Source organism: Nipponia nippon, unplaced genomic scaffold (genome assembly GCF_047370975.1).
Source record: "Nipponia nippon isolate SJK-2023a ecotype South Korea unplaced genomic scaffold, ASM4737097v1 scaffold_4, whole genome shotgun sequence".
NCBI classification, from domain to species: Eukaryota; Metazoa; Chordata; class Aves; order Pelecaniformes; family Threskiornithidae; genus Nipponia; species Nipponia nippon.
The window spans coordinates 74,441,936-74,460,012 of NW_028262358.1; the positions used below are offsets into that span (position 1 = coordinate 74,441,936).

At 42.1% G+C, this 18,077-nt stretch overlaps 1 protein-coding gene and 1 long non-coding RNA gene across 2 annotated transcripts in view; one reads left to right on the forward strand and one right to left on the reverse strand.

Annotated features, from left to right (window-relative positions):
* LAMA4 (laminin subunit alpha 4) overlaps positions 1-18,077 on the forward strand; it is a 103,507-nt gene that overhangs the window by 26,580 nt on the left and 58,850 nt on the right. Inside the window, exons 3-4 of the mRNA XM_009463348.2 lie at positions 9,991-10,115; positions 14,159-14,239. Coding sequence (XP_009461623.1) covers positions 9,991-10,115; positions 14,159-14,239 — 206 coding nt within the window. The remainder of the gene's footprint in view (positions 1-9,990; positions 10,116-14,158; positions 14,240-18,077) is intronic.
* On the reverse strand, positions 7,979-16,136 carry LOC148053379 (uncharacterized). Its single transcript, XR_015708531.1, has 5 exons — positions 16,001-16,136; positions 14,265-14,495; positions 13,553-13,785; positions 10,341-10,478; positions 7,979-8,410 (listed from the first exon to the last, which is right to left on the reverse strand). It is a non-coding gene; the product is annotated as an uncharacterized LOC148053379 (long non-coding RNA).

Below are 18,077 nucleotides of genomic sequence, written 5' to 3' on the forward strand. Positions count from 1 at the left end.
ATGGTATTGAGAGCTCACTATGTTCTCTGTCCTCAAATTTTTGGGCAAATTATTCCAATAATTCTTGCAGTGGTAACCACCACACCTGCTAGTAAGATATAAGACTTTCTGCATTCAGTTAGTTTCGAATAGGCTGTTAAAAAAAAAAAAAAAAAAAAAAAAAGAGAGATTCTGTATTTATCCCATATTATTACAGTTGTCATCCTCCATTTCTATCAGTATAAACCTGCTGTCTCCCTACTTCTGAGACACAACAGTGTTCTAAAATTTTATCACTTACTGACTCTCCACTGGTACCACACATTACTGTAACCATGGGTCATGGATGTTATGGAATATCCTTAGTGGAAGGCCTTTAGAAGAACTGATGTTCCCCAAAGTTAAAATTTTCTATGTATACATGTTTATTCACACAATGGAATGATTTAAAAGTGAAAAAAAAAAATATCACTTTTTAAAGTTAACTCTGCTAACAATGATGGAAGACAACATGAAAGTAATAGTAACACTGTGTTCAGTTGGTAGATAATTATTTTTTGTAGTTTAGGTAATAAAAACTAAGCTATAAGAACTGAATAAATGAACAAGGCACTATGAAAATGAAAAAGTACTCTACTTCAAAAAGGATGAAATATAAGGGTCAGACTCCATACAATGCTCTAAGACCATCATATTATGCAAATCCTCCAAATCAATTTGGCGAATGTAGTTCCCACAGCATACAAATTAATGAAATTTTCATTGGCCTCTGCCCTGAATTTGAAATCAAATAAAATTAAACCCCTATTAATGATGCCTTAGGATAAGCTACTCACATCTTTGATTTCTGCTGACATAAGTATCTGTCTTAGGGTTCTGTTTCAAAACTTCTCTCAGCTTATTCATAGAGTGTAAATCAAATCCATGAGTCTAAAAGCTTATTGAATGACCCAATCATTGAATCAACAATCTCATTAGGTAACCAGACAGAAGAAATTATTGCAGACAAAGACTTTCTTGCATAGATGTCCACATAAAACTGGTGCAGAAATCAATCACATTGTCCTGTGATTAAAACTGAAGAGCCACTCAGTCCATTTTTTAGTACAGAAAATCACCCAAGTGTTAGAAGAAGAGCAGCCAGCACAGTGTAAGCTCCATTTATGATATAATACAAAACAGATGTCATATAATGCTTCATTTCAAAGGCATTATCTGGTGACACATGTAAGACTGGTAGAGGAAGAAACACCAATTCTATGTGCTGATTTTAGACTTTGGACTTTTAATGTAACCTTCTCAATCCTAGCTGCGAAGAAGAGGCAGTCACTAGTAGGACCCTCTAGCTTTTGATTTTGGAAACATGCATATATGTGATGTTAACTGGGTGATACCGTAATAGCTGCAAGTGGCAGTCTGCAGACAGAGTGATGTGCATTTCTCTTGCATAAAGCCCAAGCAATTGGGTTTTGCTGCTAATAAGATATGAAGATATGAAGGGAATGTTTTGCCTCCTTCACCATGCCCAGACCTTACCCCAACAACAACTCACAGCTGAGCTATTTCTTTAGAGTGCCCTCCACTGAGTGTTCAACATTTGAAAATTCAGACACAGGAGTGGGCTTCAAATGACTTGACAGCTGAGCAGAACGTCACAGAGGCCATGATGGTCAACTCTGAAATGAGTGGCATATGGAGGTGCAACAGTTTGTCTAAAGCAATGAGCTCTCATACCATATGCAACTAGGATAATGGGCAGGGCTTTACCATACTAAAAAAATTGATTACATACACTAGGGAAGGAAGTCGCTTTAGGTGACTGCAGTGTCCTATGGCAATGACTCCAGATAAACACAGTAAAATGGATTGGAAGGTTGAAAGGATTTAAAAATTACAAAGCTGGATATCCAGACAGAATTTTTGTTGGACTGAGTTATCAGCGTCCTTTCTGAGGCTTCTACTGTTAATGGAGGTTAGATCTTCATAAATGCATGAAAATGCATAGAGCAGAGGAATAAGTCTGGAGAGACCACTACAGCAGAAGGTACAGGGTAAATTTGTTGGTGTCTACCTAAAAATCTCTAAGTGCTTTGTTATCATCTCAGTCCCATATATTTGATCAGCATGTATATAAGGCATCCAAAGATTACTCAAAAATAAATAAATAAATATGACCTTTTTGGAACAAGAAAGACCAAAGGATCATGACGGTGGAGAGGATAAATGCGCTGGTATCCTTTCCAGCCTTTTATGGAATTTTTTACAATAGAATGTATTGTCGTGTAAGTGATTTGTGTTTAAGCATTTGGGTTTGCAGCTGAGTGGAAAAGTTGGAATGGATTTGGCAGTTCTGCCCGAGAGGATAATATGTTCCACATGATTGCCAAGGCAGGTCTGGAGAATCGCCAGTGGAGCTACAACCATCCATCAAGCACGAACAAAAAGCAGCAGGGAGCTAGCAAAACTCTCCAGCTTATTAGGTACTTCTGGCTTCACGAAGAGCCTTACAGCTTACAGCTCACTGTTTCTTTCTATAAAGATGGACTACATCTATCTATAGTGACCTTGGTGATACACGTTTGGAAAGCCAACCAGAACTACAACAGTCTGTTGCTGAAATGCAGCCCTTCCCCAGAGTGTTTTGGCATACAGTAGTTGTCAACAGCATCAGTGTTAATAGTCTCAGTGCCTCAGATGTAGGTATTTCCCTCCCTTTTAGCTATGTTTTAACTTAGTAGTTGTTGTCCTAACTGTTCTACTATCAAAAACCTGCAACAGTGACCCCAACATGCGAACTCTTCGTATCCATTCCCTGTGCAGCCTGTACAAGAGGCAGGTGGGAAGTCAGGCCAAGGCTGCGAGGAAGGGCTGCCGTTGCTCTCATGCCTGCTCAGCCGCATTTCCCATAGTAAGCCAAGACAAGTGATGAAATGAGAAAATAGAGGGCAAGGTGGTTTTGGCAAGACATCAGCTCCCACTTCACTCATTAATACAGGATAAGTTTTACAAACTAAAACTTTGGCATAGAGGGGGTGTGTTGACCTGAACTGGATCAGAAACTGAGTTTTGTTGCTCTTCTCATTATTTTAGGTTGACAGTTGTCCTTACTTTAGTAAAAGTTGCAAAATACTTAGTGTTTCTTTTTAGTGCCTCCTCTCCTTCTTCCATAAGAAATTCTGAAAACTAATATTGCATCTCATCCACAGTGGCTGCAGAGAGAAGGCTTGCAATCATAAACCTCAAAGAAGAAAAAGTAAAAACAAGTAAATCTCCTGGCTTTCAAGTCATTATGCTGAAGTACTTTTTCTACTACTATTATTTTGGGACAGCAATAAGTTCTGGCATGCTGGCATGGGCAATGCTATGCAGTTGCATAACCGCAGATATGAGGGCATCTCCCAGATTTGAGGAAGTCTAAATCTACATCCAGATATCATACCTCAGGCTAATCTCTTCTGGTCCAGCAATAAATACAGACAGACTGCACAGCAATGTAAAGCACTTGCATCTCTTTGCCTATGTAATTTATTTATTCTTGTGCAATCTTTCTGCATTAACAATTATTACAAGACTATCTCTCGGAAGAACAAGAAATAAGGGGAGAAAAAAAACAGTTCCTGATATATTGTAAGAAAGACTGGTTTCAGCTGCAAAGTAATATTCAGAATTCCTAACCAGGGTCTGAGGACACTTCCAGATTTCACAGACAAAATTTCAGACCCTAGGATTTTTTTTTGTTTTTTTGTTGTACTAACTTCACTAGAAGCAGGGCTGGGTATTAATTTTTCGCCCTGGAGAATCCCCATATCATCCAGCGCTAGGTGCTTAGCAGAGGTACTCTGCACCGCTCTGTGGCATGTCCTGTCTTTCTCCTTTAACTCCAGAGGGTAGACAGAAAACTGGTCTGCTATCTTAGTTTACTAAGAAGGAGTTCCAGCCTGCCTGAATTGCACTAAGTGTTAGCCATCCAATGAAATAATCTCCCTGAAATAATCTCCCTAAAATAACTGCCTAAACGGCACATTTAATGAAGCTGGTGCCTTTGAAGACTGATAGAAGGAGCTCTTCTCTCTTATGTTCATGTTCCTAAATTAAGATGGGGCAGATTCCCACCTCTTAGATTTTCAGTTATATTCATTTACAGAAAAACATGTTCGTTTTTTCGCTGGGAAACTTGTCCTAGTAGCATTGCCTGAAAAGAATCAACCAACTTTTCATTATTATTTGTGCACAAGCATATTTACTCAGCAGGACTGCATCACACAAAGTGCTCTGTGGTCTCGGAGCAGGGGTTCCAGCTTTACTTTCCAAGCAGATGAGTGCAGGATCTCCGTGCTGACAACCATTCCCAAGTATCCCCCCATTGCATCTTTTCATGTACTGTTCATGTGTGTAAAGTATAGATAATTATCATAAGAACCAGGTAGAAATGCTCACCTTGATTGATGGTACAGAGTGAGAGCAGAGTAGTAGGACCAGCTAAGGCTAACATAGGAAAATACACTCCAGCCACTCTGTCATCTGACAAGCTGCTGCTGGTGTACCGATGGATGCGTGATTATATGCTGTATCCTGGTGTAGAAGATTTTAGAAGCCAGGCTGCTATTACACTGGATTACTTCCTCTGAAGCTGAAGTGTCCATAAAGAAGGGACACCTCTGCTTGACTTTTGCTTTATGAAAATAAAGGTTGTATTAACATGGGTGTATGGAAATAATTTAGCTTAGAATTTTCACTTACTGTAATTTAAAACATAGTTTACCAACAGTAGAGTATTATAACACCTAGTTGCAATACTTTTAACTGCATGGTTGTATCTGTTTTCGTGACCTTTACCATGTCTCACTCTGTTCTGTAGAAAGACAGGCAGCAATTTTCTGCTAGCTTTAGTGTTTGATGTCCCAAGATATGTATCATGGCATATTTTCTAGAGATTTTTACTTCAGTCTTCCTTCTTTTTCGAAGGAAACCAAAACAAAAACTATATACTGAGTTTCTTTATTTGAAAAAGTAGACACCAATATCAGTAAATATATTTCTACAATTTTGTGAGTACATTTGCATGAACCACTGAGACAGGGAAGGCCGTGAGCAATCCCACACATAGTCATAACATCAACCATAAATGATGCCTTTCATTCTAAAGCATGTATGAATACCAGGACCAACAGTAACCCTTGCAACTCTCAGAGCAAAGCACTTCTTTAAAATCCAGTTTCACAAAAATCGCCATAAATGCAATTCCATTTTTTTCCTCATCATAATTCCTCTGTCAAAAGTGATCCGTTCAGCAGCAAAACACTCTTCTCGAACTCACAAGCCAGTGCCACTCGGCGCTGAGAATCACCCATGAGGGTGTCCTCCCTGCCTTCAGAGATGTCTCACAGGCTTCTTGCAGTCAGCAGTTTAGTTGGAGATGCAAGGTAATGGAACATAAAATATAAGGACATTTTTTTATCACTGTAAAAATATGATTCTAAATACCCATAGGAGTTCTGACTTGTTAAATAAGATAAAGCCACTTTTACATAATCACTAAGAAGAGAAAAACTACAAAAGTGCCTCAAGCACTCAGCTAACAAGGTCTTTGGGGTAAAAGGGCCTTTTAGCACTCCCCTTCAGTTTAGAAGATGAAAAACTGCAGATTTAAGGAGAAACATCAGCTCCCCTGCTGCCCTGCTCTGTTCATCACAATAGTATCTGAGCTTTGGAAACTAATAATGGATTTATTCTGATAATAGCCACGTGTTGTTTGGAGAGCTGAGGATAAGAGAGGTGAAGTGAATTGCTCGGAGCAAAAATGAAGAGCGTGACGAAGGCTACAACTGAATGCAGCCCACCTGAGGCCTCCGCCAGTGCTTCAGATACAGCATTGCTCTTTCTCTTCGAGCGCTCAGTGCCCACGCTCTGATCTCTCTCTTGTGGTGCATCAAAAATCACCTTTTCATTGAATAATGACAAATGCAAACTATTTTTAAAGCTGTATTAGCCTTCCACTGCCTTCTGGCTCACACCGTGTGCCTTGTGGTTAGTGCACTCTCACAAGAGAGGTGTGAGATCTGGACATCTCCCCAGCGGCTGCCTGCCACTCTGCCCTCATTTGCTCTCAGCTTCTCTGCCCTCACCAACTTTCTTTCCTCCTCCTCTTCCTCCTAGTCAAGCTTTCTCTATTTTGGAGCCTTTTAGTTAAAATAATCTTCTGGGTTTCTGTGTACTAAATACTCTCTTCTTTACAGTAAATATTACTATGAAAAACCACCTTTAGCTCTACAACTAATGGTGTTTAATCTATTTAAAGATCCATGGAAAAAGAAACTGACTTTTTCCTTCCCTTATCATATTCTACCTCCTGTAGAGTTCTTTGGCCAAATCACAGCTTTGTAGAAATAAATAACTGTTGTGCAGTAGGTTCTGTATGGCTATAAAAAATGCAGCAACATAAGCAAAGTCTTCTAGAATCAAAAAGGATCTGAACTAAATTAATGAGTCCTAACTGAGGGCTTTCACGGGATTCAAATGAGGACCATTGGCTAAAAAAACATCAGATGTGTTTCCACAAAGGTGAGTGTCCTTTACTGAAATTACACTTTTCGATGCAGATTGATGATATCTGGACACAGACTTAGGAAAGAAAGAAACCCAAACCCAAAACATCAATGTTGCCAGGACGAAATTCTGTCACTAAATCAAAGTTACAATACTCGGATTCAAAACTCATTTAGCGATGCCTGTGCAAGTGAAACTTGACTATTTGTTTTCATTAAACAACTTCCCTAATCTCTCTTCTGATATTCTTTTCTTCGAAGAACACACCATGGTTGGAGTAGAAAGTGAGTTTCAGATCTGTAGGGACTGGCTTAAATGAAAAATCGATAAGCTAAGCTCACCCACCCCCAGGCTGGCACTGCTGAAGAAGCTCCGACCACAGAGAGGCCAAGGTGCCCCTTGCCCCGGGCTGGGGAGCTCCCTTCCTGCTGCAAGCGCTCCTGAAATCCCACACCCAGCTTCCCTGTTATTCCAGGGACTTCCAGCTGCTGACAGCACAGTAACTTCTGTGATGGGATTAAAAGACTGCTGGAGAATAAACTGGGGCACCGCGGTCATTTCCTAGTGCCTGCGCCAACTCTGAACGTAGCAGAAGAGGTCCCCTGCAGGGCCCAACCAGAGGTCTCTGCAGCCCATACTGGGTCTCCAGCAGTGGAGATGGTGTTTGGGGAGGGCACCTAGCCTGGCCCACTGCTGAAGTCTCTGCTTCGTACTCCACCAGCATCTATCTCCCGAATCTTTTTTGAATCCATTTATGAATCTGTGGCCCATTAATTTCTCTAGGAAACTCCTTTTTGCCCCTGAAAATACTGTCACCTCCTGGCAGTAGGTTACAGAAGTTTCTTACCTTCCATGTAGAGAAGTACCTTTTCAAGTCAGGGCCCCTCAGCTCTTGTATTGCAGGACTCCCATGAACTATTGTCCTGCATTCAGCTTATTTACCAACTTTGTGATTTTACATAACCCAAACACACCCTCCTCTCAGCCCTTCTCTCCCAGCTGAGCAGCCCTAGTATTTTTGGTCTCTGTTTGTAAGACACTGGTGAAGACTGAACAAAACTGATCTCAGCACCAAGGCCTAGGTGATCCAAATAGTGACTCTTCCCCACTCTGAAAAGTGACCATTACACCCATTGCTTCCTAGCCTTTATCAGCTTTCAATTTGTAAAAGAAACTTTCTTCAAGTCCCCTGACAACTTAGTTGGCTCTTTTGAAAGTCCAGATATGTTATGTCCTCTGGTTGCCCTTCATGCACTTGCTTATTTGCACCATTATACAGCAGGTTAGTGAAGCAGGAGTTCCTGACTCAGATGACACTTAGTCATGTACTCAGAGATCTTCTTTATTACAGACACTGTCATCTTACCAGGGATGGAAATCATATCCATCAGTCTGCAGTTTCCCTGATGTCATGGTTTAACCCCAGCCAGCAACCAAGCACCACACAGCCGCTTGCTCACTCCCCTGCAATGGGACGGGGGAGAGAATCTGAAGAGTAAAAGTGAGAAAACTCATGGGTTGAGATAAAGAAAGTTTAATAGGTAAAGCAAAAGCCGTGCACACAAGTAAAGCAAAGCAAAGCAAGGAATTCATTCACTACTTCCCATCGGCAGGCAGGTATTCAGCCATCTCCAGGAAAGCAGGGCGCCATTACGCATAATGGTTACTTGGGAAGACAAATGCCATAACTCCAAACATCCCCCGCTTCTTTCTTCTTCCCCCAGGTTTATATGCTGGTCATGACGTCATACGGTATGGAATATCCCTTTGGTCAGTTGGGGTCAGCTGTCCCAGCTGTGTCCTCTCCCAACTTCTTGTGCACCCCCAGCCCCCTCGCTGGTGGCGTGGGGTGAGAAGCAGAAAAGGCCTTGACTCTGTGTAAGCACTGCTCAGCAATAACAAAAACATCCCTGTATTAACAACAGTTTTCAGCACAAATCCAAAACATAGCCCCATACTAGCTGCTGTGAAGAAAATTAACTCTACCCCAGCCAAAACCAGCATATATGATCCACTGTTTATACGTCAGAAGAGGAAAGAATCAAGCACGCTAAACCAAAACCAGAGCAAATATGCACTGACAGAGTAGTTCTCCACATGTTTCTGCCATGGAGCTGACTCCTTGCTGCCTCAAGCCTTGCACAGCTGTTTGCATCTGTACTTTATCAGTATGAAGTGGTGTAATTGGAGAGTTCTAATTCAGGGACACTGCAAAATGCATCGCACAGTTGCAAGAAAGAAAAGCACTTCTGCACGCTTCCTACTCTTTTAAACTAATTCAGCGAGACAGCTAGAATTTGTAGGGTTGTGGTCTTTTGATGGTAACTTCTGGGTATTTTGCTGAAGTGGAAAGGGGTACAGGAGTCTGCAGGAGTCCTGCAGCATGCAGGAGCACTTTTCAGGCACTCTGCACCAGTCACTCACCACTTTGCCATGTGCTTAGGCGAAAACCCACATAACCTGTGGCATCTAAGTGTGTCCATTTGTAAACAAAAAGATAACAGTGCCTACTTAAGATTGCAGGACTCACAAATTCTATTTAGAATTATTTACAGCAACCCTTGACATTTTTTTGTGATTGAAAATATTATCTGAGAGGCACAATTTTGTACCTAGCATCACAAAATACTTTGGAACAAATATTCTGTATGAATTAACACAACTTGATTTACTTCCATGGAGCCCCAACAATATCAGCTGGTGGCCAATTTGCCTCTGCATGAGGAAGCATATTTCCTCACAAACATTAAACCATGGACATGAAACTTGCTTATAAAGTGAGTGACATTTTGCACAGTTGCTCTGTGTTTTATAGAAAGGACACATATAGAAGACCACTGCTTCTTCCCTCCATTAAGTGGACCTCCTTTAAGGCTGAGAACAAGGTGTAGTGATAACACATCCCTTCATGCTGTAACACTTTTCATCTCAGGAGAAAAAGACCAGAGCCACTGTTGTATAGCCCCCATTTGCAGGCAGATTCCCCTGATGCTCTTTTCCAGTCATCAAGTCCAAGAAGCAGCCTCACTGAAACCTGTATCTAGACTGAAATCTGTTGATAGTATTTACCAGCAGATATTTTTCGTTTTGTTTTGGTGTCAGTAAAGGGGATTTTTTCCTACTGGCACATGCAACTCACAACAGGGCTGTTGGCTACACGTGAGTACCCCTGACATCTCTGACGACAGGCAGTGCTGCTTCTGCTCCAGCACCTGGCAGGCACATATGTCTGTTTTGTCCCATACAGCACCTTGCCAGCACTTGCTGGCTGGCCAGTGTAATCACCTATAGCATTTTTATTTGTAGCAGTGCTAGCTGGCTTGGCTTCATCTGTCAATGCCTTGAAGGGTCCGGGTCTGGCATCAGCCCTTATTCTGCTTGGCCAGGTCTGCAACTAAATGATTTCTTTCTAACTTAGGCAGCACCTCTGTTTAACTTTCACCACTCTCTCTTTTTCCACTGAAGGACTGCCAGAGAAACACAACAGGACAGCATTGCGAGCAATGTCCGGATGGCTTCATCGGTGATGTTGTCAGAGGAGCGCCCACATTCTGCCAGCCCTGCCCCTGCCCCCTGCCAGCGCTTGCCAAGTACGTAAAGAGTCTCTGGTTCTCTTTGATTTGGGCTGGCTTTGGCCCTTTCCAAGGTGGGGTCAGCATCCCTTCCTGGATGCAGGAGACAAAGGCTGCTGCCCTTGCCAACCAGGGGAAAACAAGAGGACTTCCAGCTGCTCACATTTATAACCACAGGAAATGGCATTTCATTTAGAAGGTGTAAAATATCCTTAAGTAAAATATCCTCATAAAAATTCTTACCAAGAGAGAGGAGAAAATATTTGAGCAAATTCAAGTTCTTCCTCTCTTATGTAGGAGAGATTATTCAGCTGTCTGGTTACTTCTAAGAATTCCTCAAAGACAAATTCCCCAGGAAGGTAGCATCAGGGATGTAAGTGGCTGAAACAGACAGACAGACAGACAGACAGAAAGATCAATCCATGACCTCTGGATGGTAAAACACACCATGAAAAAGCATAGCCAGGCAAACTCCTGAGCAAACAGTGGCTGGATCTGGTTAGTACAGGAACAGTTAAAAGGAAAGGGCTGGAGGACCCTGTGACAGCTCTTCACCTGGTGCCCAGCTACCTTTGGGTAAGAAACTCTGAAGCCTGACAGAAAACCAAGACCAAGCCAAAGAACTCCAGCTGTTAGTCACTTTGTGCCTTCAGAAGAAACAAATAACTACAAGCCGTGACCAGCTATTAGAAACTTAGTGGTACATCAGTAATGCAGATAAAAGAAGCATTATCAGCTTCCTCCTGCTTGAGGTCCGTGCTCTAAGAGAGAGGCATCTATGCAAATCCCACTATAATGCACAGAGGAGATGGTAGAAAATACTTGCCAATGGGTTAAAGCTATTTTTTAGCAAGATACCTACTCCCCTTGTGTCGTTTCTCATTTCGCTTTCAGCAGGGCTCCTCAGCAAAGGGGAATTTCCTCACTGTATTTGTTTGCGGTTGCTATAGGATTACGCACAGAGCCTCAAGGTGGGATGAGCTGCATTTTGCTCAGCTGCTCAGTGGCACAGGCTCAAAATGGCAATGGAGCAAAATCGCTCCAGCCAAACTCCCACAGATCACCTCTTGGCTTTCGCAGCGAGCTGCAGACATGTGCAGAGGACCATGGGATGGAGAACAGCTATTGCTGAAAAACTGCAGCTTTGCCTGGATTAGAGAGAAAATTGTCCAGAGACAGGGGAAGAACCTGGCTTTGCTCACATTTAAAAAGTTTTAGGAGTGAGCGAGCTCACAGATGAAACAGGCTGCTTCCTCCAGTTTCAGTAGCAGCTGTAATGCCAGAAATAGTAGAAATACAACAGTCGGAAACAGTGATTTTTCCTTAGCAAAGGAAAGTGATTTTTTTTTTTTAACCTGTTGGGCACAGAGCAGCCACTTTGGTGTAAGGAGCAGCTCTCTCAACCACAACCTGGGCAACTTGTGCCTGAGGCACTAATGCATGACGAGACCCAGTCTCTACCGAGTCTAGGCTGTCCTCCCTGGGGTGCAATTTGACAGAGCATGGCCGGGCCTGCATTCCCCGAGCCCTACAGCCCGCCAGGCTCTGCAGCAGTGCCCCTGACCGCAGGGAGCCAGCCGGCCTGCCAGCCCAGCAGGGCTTGGAGCAGTGGGACCAGCACGGACCTGAGCTACAGGTTGTCTCTGCCAGTGCTATGGGAGATGGGCGCAGAGGCTAAGGAGTGTTCCCCGCTTCAACACGCTCCTTAGCCCTTCTGCTATGGACATATGCCTCTCCGATTCCAGACCACTAGAGATAAAGAAGCCCTGAACCCAAAAGGACAGCAGCGTGGGATTGGGAAGGAAGAACAAAAGTTGCAAGGAGCCTGAATGCAGATGCTTCAACATTAGCGGCAATATAGGAGTTAGATGTGATGATCCTCATGGGTCCCTTCGACCTTAGGATATTCTATGTTCTATGATATGTCACCCCTTTAAAACTTCCTCAGTAAAAATCCACTCAATTTTTCAGGGTTTTCCCTCAGAGAAGTCCTGAAGGAAATAGTTAAAGGAATATCCTATCCCAATTTGCCTCATACCCCTATTTAAATAACATGCAGAAATTGCCTGTTCAGCTTCTTGCAAGAGAGAGATCTGACCACAGCAACAGCCTTTAGCTGGGGCTGGAACTGGCAAATAATAATGATTGAGCAACATTCAGCCTTGTATAACTAAATTCAAAGAACAACCATTCATTCTTTTTTTTTTTTTTTTAATTTTTCCTCCATTAATCCTACTCCATTTATATTAAGGCAAAACAGTAACTACCAGAAAGCAGAGAAGCATAAATGCCTTAAATAAAGAACATCCAAAGGATGTTTTTTGTACTCTGTTTTACTTTGGAAATAGCCAGTGAATTCATAATAGACAAAGTGACCAAATCTGTAAACTGACACACTCATCAGATAGATAGATACATATTTTTTCTTGGGATTCATCTGTGTGTCTCTAGATTTTCTGGCTAGACTATCTTAATATCTGCTATCCTGGGAACTTTTGGAATAACTCTTGGACATTACACATGAAGCATAATGTCATCTCTTTGGAATAAAAGTAAGGAGGAGGGAGTTTGCTTCACAGTCCAGCAGATGTTACTTCTTTTCAAACCTGAGGGAATTTTATGAACTTTTTTTCCCTAAAAGATCACAAAAAATATAAAACCTCAGGAAGGCTTCAGTCTTATTTCATAACTTAAATCCACAATGTGGTTTTTTTCAACTACATGAAGGAATTAGCCTCTGTAAAAGAAGAGGAAGGCTGCCAAACTATTATTATTTTCTTGATATGTTCTCAAAAAAGCTTTACTGAACTTAATTTGTGAATTCTGTGAGAAGAATCTCATTTTATGTTCTCTCTGATTATATGAAATGTTTTGAGACAGCGCAGATCCAGACACAGATTTATTTGACCCTGGTTGTCCCACCAGCTGAAAAATGCTGGTGGGAACTGAAATTATGCAGGATTTTTTGTCACCCTTCAATGCTGCTCGTTCTGGAACAAGCAGCGCTTGTATCATGCTCTTTCCCATTGCTCTGAGTCTTTTGTCCTTCTGTGCAAAAGGGATGCAACCTGGCCACAGCTGCCCAGCACTGTACGACTTGGGACCTGCGTTTTAGCAACCATGGGCCTGCAGCTGGCAACTGCTGCCACTCACTACTCTGGTCGCACTCCAGTGCTGGCAGGCATTTATTCACACATATTGCAAACTAACTGGGAACATCTTTAGGACTGTATGTCTTTTTCCTGCAAATGTATTTAAGCCATGTCCATCACTGTGTTTGAAGTGTATACAATTTGTACTTTCCACATCTGGCTGCTGCTGTTCCTTGGGTCTCATATTTAGTTAGACATTTGTTAAATCCTGAAAACATAAGAAAGCAAAGGAATCCATGATTTAGAATCACGGCAGTGAAAATTACAGCCCAAGCCATTACTGCGATCAGTATCACTACTTGCCCTGTTGGTCTCAGAAGAGGCCCCAGACTGTTTCCAGGTTACTCAGAGAGGTGGTAGAACAGCCATTACTGTAAATAAGGATAGCATCACTGAGTTCAGTTTTCACCACTCCGTACTTCCAGATTGGATTTGAGAAAAACTGTAGGATTTGCACAGAAAACTGCTGCACTCATTCCAGAGACTACATTCCTGAAGTGTTTACTGTGGTGTCTTTCATAAGCAATACTTCACCCCTTAGAATAAGAGACAAGAAGCAATTAGTTCACATGACATACACATTTGTCCTAAGAAGTCCTTTATCTAAAATATATGTATCAAAACCTGCAGGTGTGTCTGATCTACCCTGCAAGACAGGAACTTACATATATCTGCATTTATATAGCTCCATAGTGCTATATACTAATTAGTGCTTTCTACACTAATTAAAAAGACTAAACAAAGGGTATAATGTGAATAACATACAGAGCTTAAGAATACCTATTCAGCAATGAGTAACCAAGAGCCAGAGCTCACACTGACAGCAAATGTCCATAATGTAGTTAAGAAATACTCCCAAGTGTTTGCCATTGCATGCTACTCTAACTATTCATTCTAATGAAATTCCAGCTTTGCAGTCTCCTGTTACAGAAAAAGTGGAAGTGTGCGCTGCGTCTGTAAGGAAAACTATGCAGGACCCAACTGTGAAAGGTAAGAAACTAATGGGATGACTTACCGGTCAATGATACGGAAGTCCAGAAGTCTTCAAGGGAATCTTCCCACACTAGGGAGAAATCTTATGCATGTGTTTTCACCCCGTTGAATCATGTCTGTTAAAGGCTCTCATTCAGTTCCTACTAAAAACCATAAGAACTTGCTGTGGGTAAGACAAGGTAAGACAGACATTTACATCTGATGTATTTTGATCGAGTTCTTGCATTTTGTGGACCTTCATGTGGTGATCTTTCTAAAAGGAATACAATTTACAGATTAAAATACAAAATACAAACCAGAAACAGCAGCTGAAGTGAAAAAGAACCACCACCTAGATGTCTCTTGCAGTTCACCGCTCTAAAACATATAGCAGGCTTCTACCAAATAAATTTTTCAAAAGCAAAGGAGAAAATGCATTATCTAGTCAAATTCTTAATGAGCAGATGCAGCTTTTTTAGTTAAATTTTAAATGTACTTCACAGACATAATTCAATAAAGTCAAGCAAACAGCCATAGGCCAGTGCTGCTTTTCAAATTTCCCTTATGCCCATAAAAAATTTACAGTAAATATCTTCTAAATAACAAAGTACACAAATAAATGGAGCTATGCAGCAGAAATATAACTTACTGTCCTACGTCATAAAGGGCCATCTTACTCGCTATGAACAAACATGGATGATATTTCAATGAATGTCAGAGTGATTATAATTCAGAAATTCTCCTTGAGCAGCCAGTAAATTAAAATAGCTCTAACACAAAGACTGAGGGGTACAGGATGGCTCAGACACTGGCTTCCTGAACACCTCATTTTGTTTTTCTTTAAAGTCCCTGAAGTATTTAAGACTTCAGTCCACTGTCATTAATGGGCAAGTCTTGAATTCAAATGATACTTAACATAACTACCAGAGAAGGGAGAAAGGGGATGCTTAAGATGCAAAGAGAAATCAATATGAAAAAGGTAAGATGAAAACAAGAGTGAAGGCTTTTGCCTTTACAGATGATACAAAAACTTCAGCATATTACCTCCGCATCACTAACATGGTGACAGCAATAGTGAAAGCCCTTTAGACAGATGGCACAAAAATAAAAAAAAAAACACCCTTGTTTCCAGGCTATGGCTGCATTCTTTTGTTCTTCCAAAATGTCAGATATATACACAAAGGATAATGCAGACAATTAAAAGGTCAGTGAGGTTTCTTAATGGTTATTAAAATGTCAACCTCGACTACAAGCAAATCAAATCCTATGAAATGAGTAGCAGATGCATAGTAACAGCAGAAAATAGCATCAGCTTTGTTTTCTAATAGCCATTACCCAGCCTGACACAGTGCATCTGTCTCAGGGAAGGCAAAGCTGCATAGATGGGTTAGAAAAAGCTACAGAAAGAAATCAGCTTGTCCCAGTCACCGTGTTAAATCCTTGAGTGGCAAGTCCAGGGTAAGTGGCAAGCAGTGGCAAATGGGACTTTCCTTCTGGTAGGCTCCTGGTCCTACTCCCATTTCTGTCAGAAATGACGAACAGTGTTTCGAAGACTAATGAGAAATGCATTGCTTGTTCCTCTCCACTTGCTAAAGAGCAAGTCCCTGCCTCTCATACGCTGCTGCTGGGCACTGCCACCACCCCCTGCTCCCACTGGCAGCTATCGCACCGTCAACATGCTGGCAGGAGGACTGGGGGATCCTGAGCAAGAAGGGGCAGTGCCCCTGCCCTCCCTGCAGCCCAAATAGCAGCTCACATCCCCAGGGAGAGGAAGGCTACCTCCTGCTCACCGCTCTCCCTCCCAGCTCTCCGCAGCAGTCAGTGATGGGCGCCGCGGGGCAGCGAGCTGTAGGACACCCCTCCACGGGCAGCGCGTGGGATCTCCAGAGCAGCACACCGGGAGGCCATCTGCTCCGTTTCCTCTGGCATTTGTGTAGGAGGTTTTCTTGTGCTGCTCCAGGGGCTGGGCACAAACCTATCCAGTTTATGTTTGCCAGCAAATGGTGTTGCGAAATCCTTTGCTAGGAACTGGGAAAACCAGCTTCCCAATTTGAAATTTAGGAATTAATAATTTTTCTCCTGGATTCCAGCAATAAGGCATTAAGGTGGTAGTGAATGAAATCCAGGTTTTGTTAATGCCCAAATGTTAAAAAAGATAACTGAAGAAATGATACTTTAGTGTCCAAAGTGAACAGAGAAAAAAGCTTCTTTTGGCATTGCCAGGGAAGGGGAAGTTAATTTCCTACTCACCAATAACTACAGGAAGCAAACAGGGCTGTAAAATGAAGCAAAGATAACTTAGCAGCTTTATTGTGGGAGAGGAAATATTCTTTGCTAGCAACAAAGAGTCATTTATTGATACAACAGAGGAAAAGACATGTACCGCAGGCCTCTACTTTTTCAGACCGTGAAGTGCAGAGATGGAGCAATATGTTTCCATCCAGCGGCCTCTGCTCTTCTCACGTGCTACCAATGATTCAGATGGTCATAAAAAGCAGCGCTTACAAAATATATCTGTGAGGATGTGAGGGACTGCCCACTATGTTTCTGGCAAGTGAACTGAATGGTATATTTCAGAAAAGAAAAAAAAAATCACCTTGCCCTGATGAGAGGGCAGACGTTGTGGGCCTGATGGGAATAGTACACAGTTTTCCGTAAATGCTGGCTGAAGGCCACAGCTGGATGGCAGAAAGCAAAACACTGGTCTGGCCCCACCACTGCTCAGTGGCTTCTGTGGCTTGGTGGCCACATTGGACAGATGACCATTTGGAAAATACCTAACTACAGAAAATCAAAGAGAAACTCTGCAAGATTTTGAGAGTTCAGAATACAGGAAATGATTTTTTTTTAAAAAAACCCAGAGGGTTTTTTTTTCTTGTTCAAACTTCATAAACATACTGAAGTTTTGAAATTTGGGAAAATACTACAATCTCAGATTGGCTGAAATATTAGAAAATTATAGCAAGACTTTTGGCATGACTAAATAGTAGCATTACCCATCACTGCCTGATCTAACTCCCATGGGAACAGGCAGTGAATCCACCAAAGTCAGCTAAATCACACCCATTATGCTCCGTGTCGCATTCACAGTTCTGCAAGGGGTGCACAGAACTCCAGGTCACACTTTTATTCTTTACATCTGGGTCACTCAAGCGATAAGGTCTGCACCAAAGATTCTGGCAGTGCTGTAAAGAGACAAATGGAGTCTTTGCCATTGGCAAAAGCAGTATTTGATGCAGCCAAGTAGTTTATATTAAGATGCTTAAAATTTTATGTGTTTTTACTGTGGGGGTTCAGGACTGGAACATGAACCAAGCAGCACTGAGGAAATTACTTTCTTTATTAAAAGAAAAAGAATCAGCAAATGTAGGAACAGATCAAAACTGGAAGCTCTTATCAGATCTCCCACATTTTCATCATTCAGACATAGCAGAACTTGGATTTGACTATGTTCAGATTTTAGGAGACAACAGACCTCAGCTCAGGTTCCCAGCCAGAAATCTGGGAAAATGAAACTAAACTGCCTGAGAGCTCACCCTCCCTGCCCACAAAGAGCAGAACAAAACAGCATCTTAAAACAGGACTTTACGGATGGGAGAAAAGACAAGGACAACAGGATGATAAAACAGGATGAAATACAATAACTACTCCTTACCTAAATCACTGCAACAACTATTCGGCCCTCCAAGTAAGCACTTGCTACACCAGCTAGGTATCCCCCTCCCTGCAGTAATTCTTCATTCCCAGTTTGGGGGTACGAGTCCCTGACCTCTGTGCCCCAGGCTGCTGGGTCATGGACCCCCCTGCCACCCTGAAGTGACACCATGGACGGCATGGGCTGCCCCCTCTCCTGCCA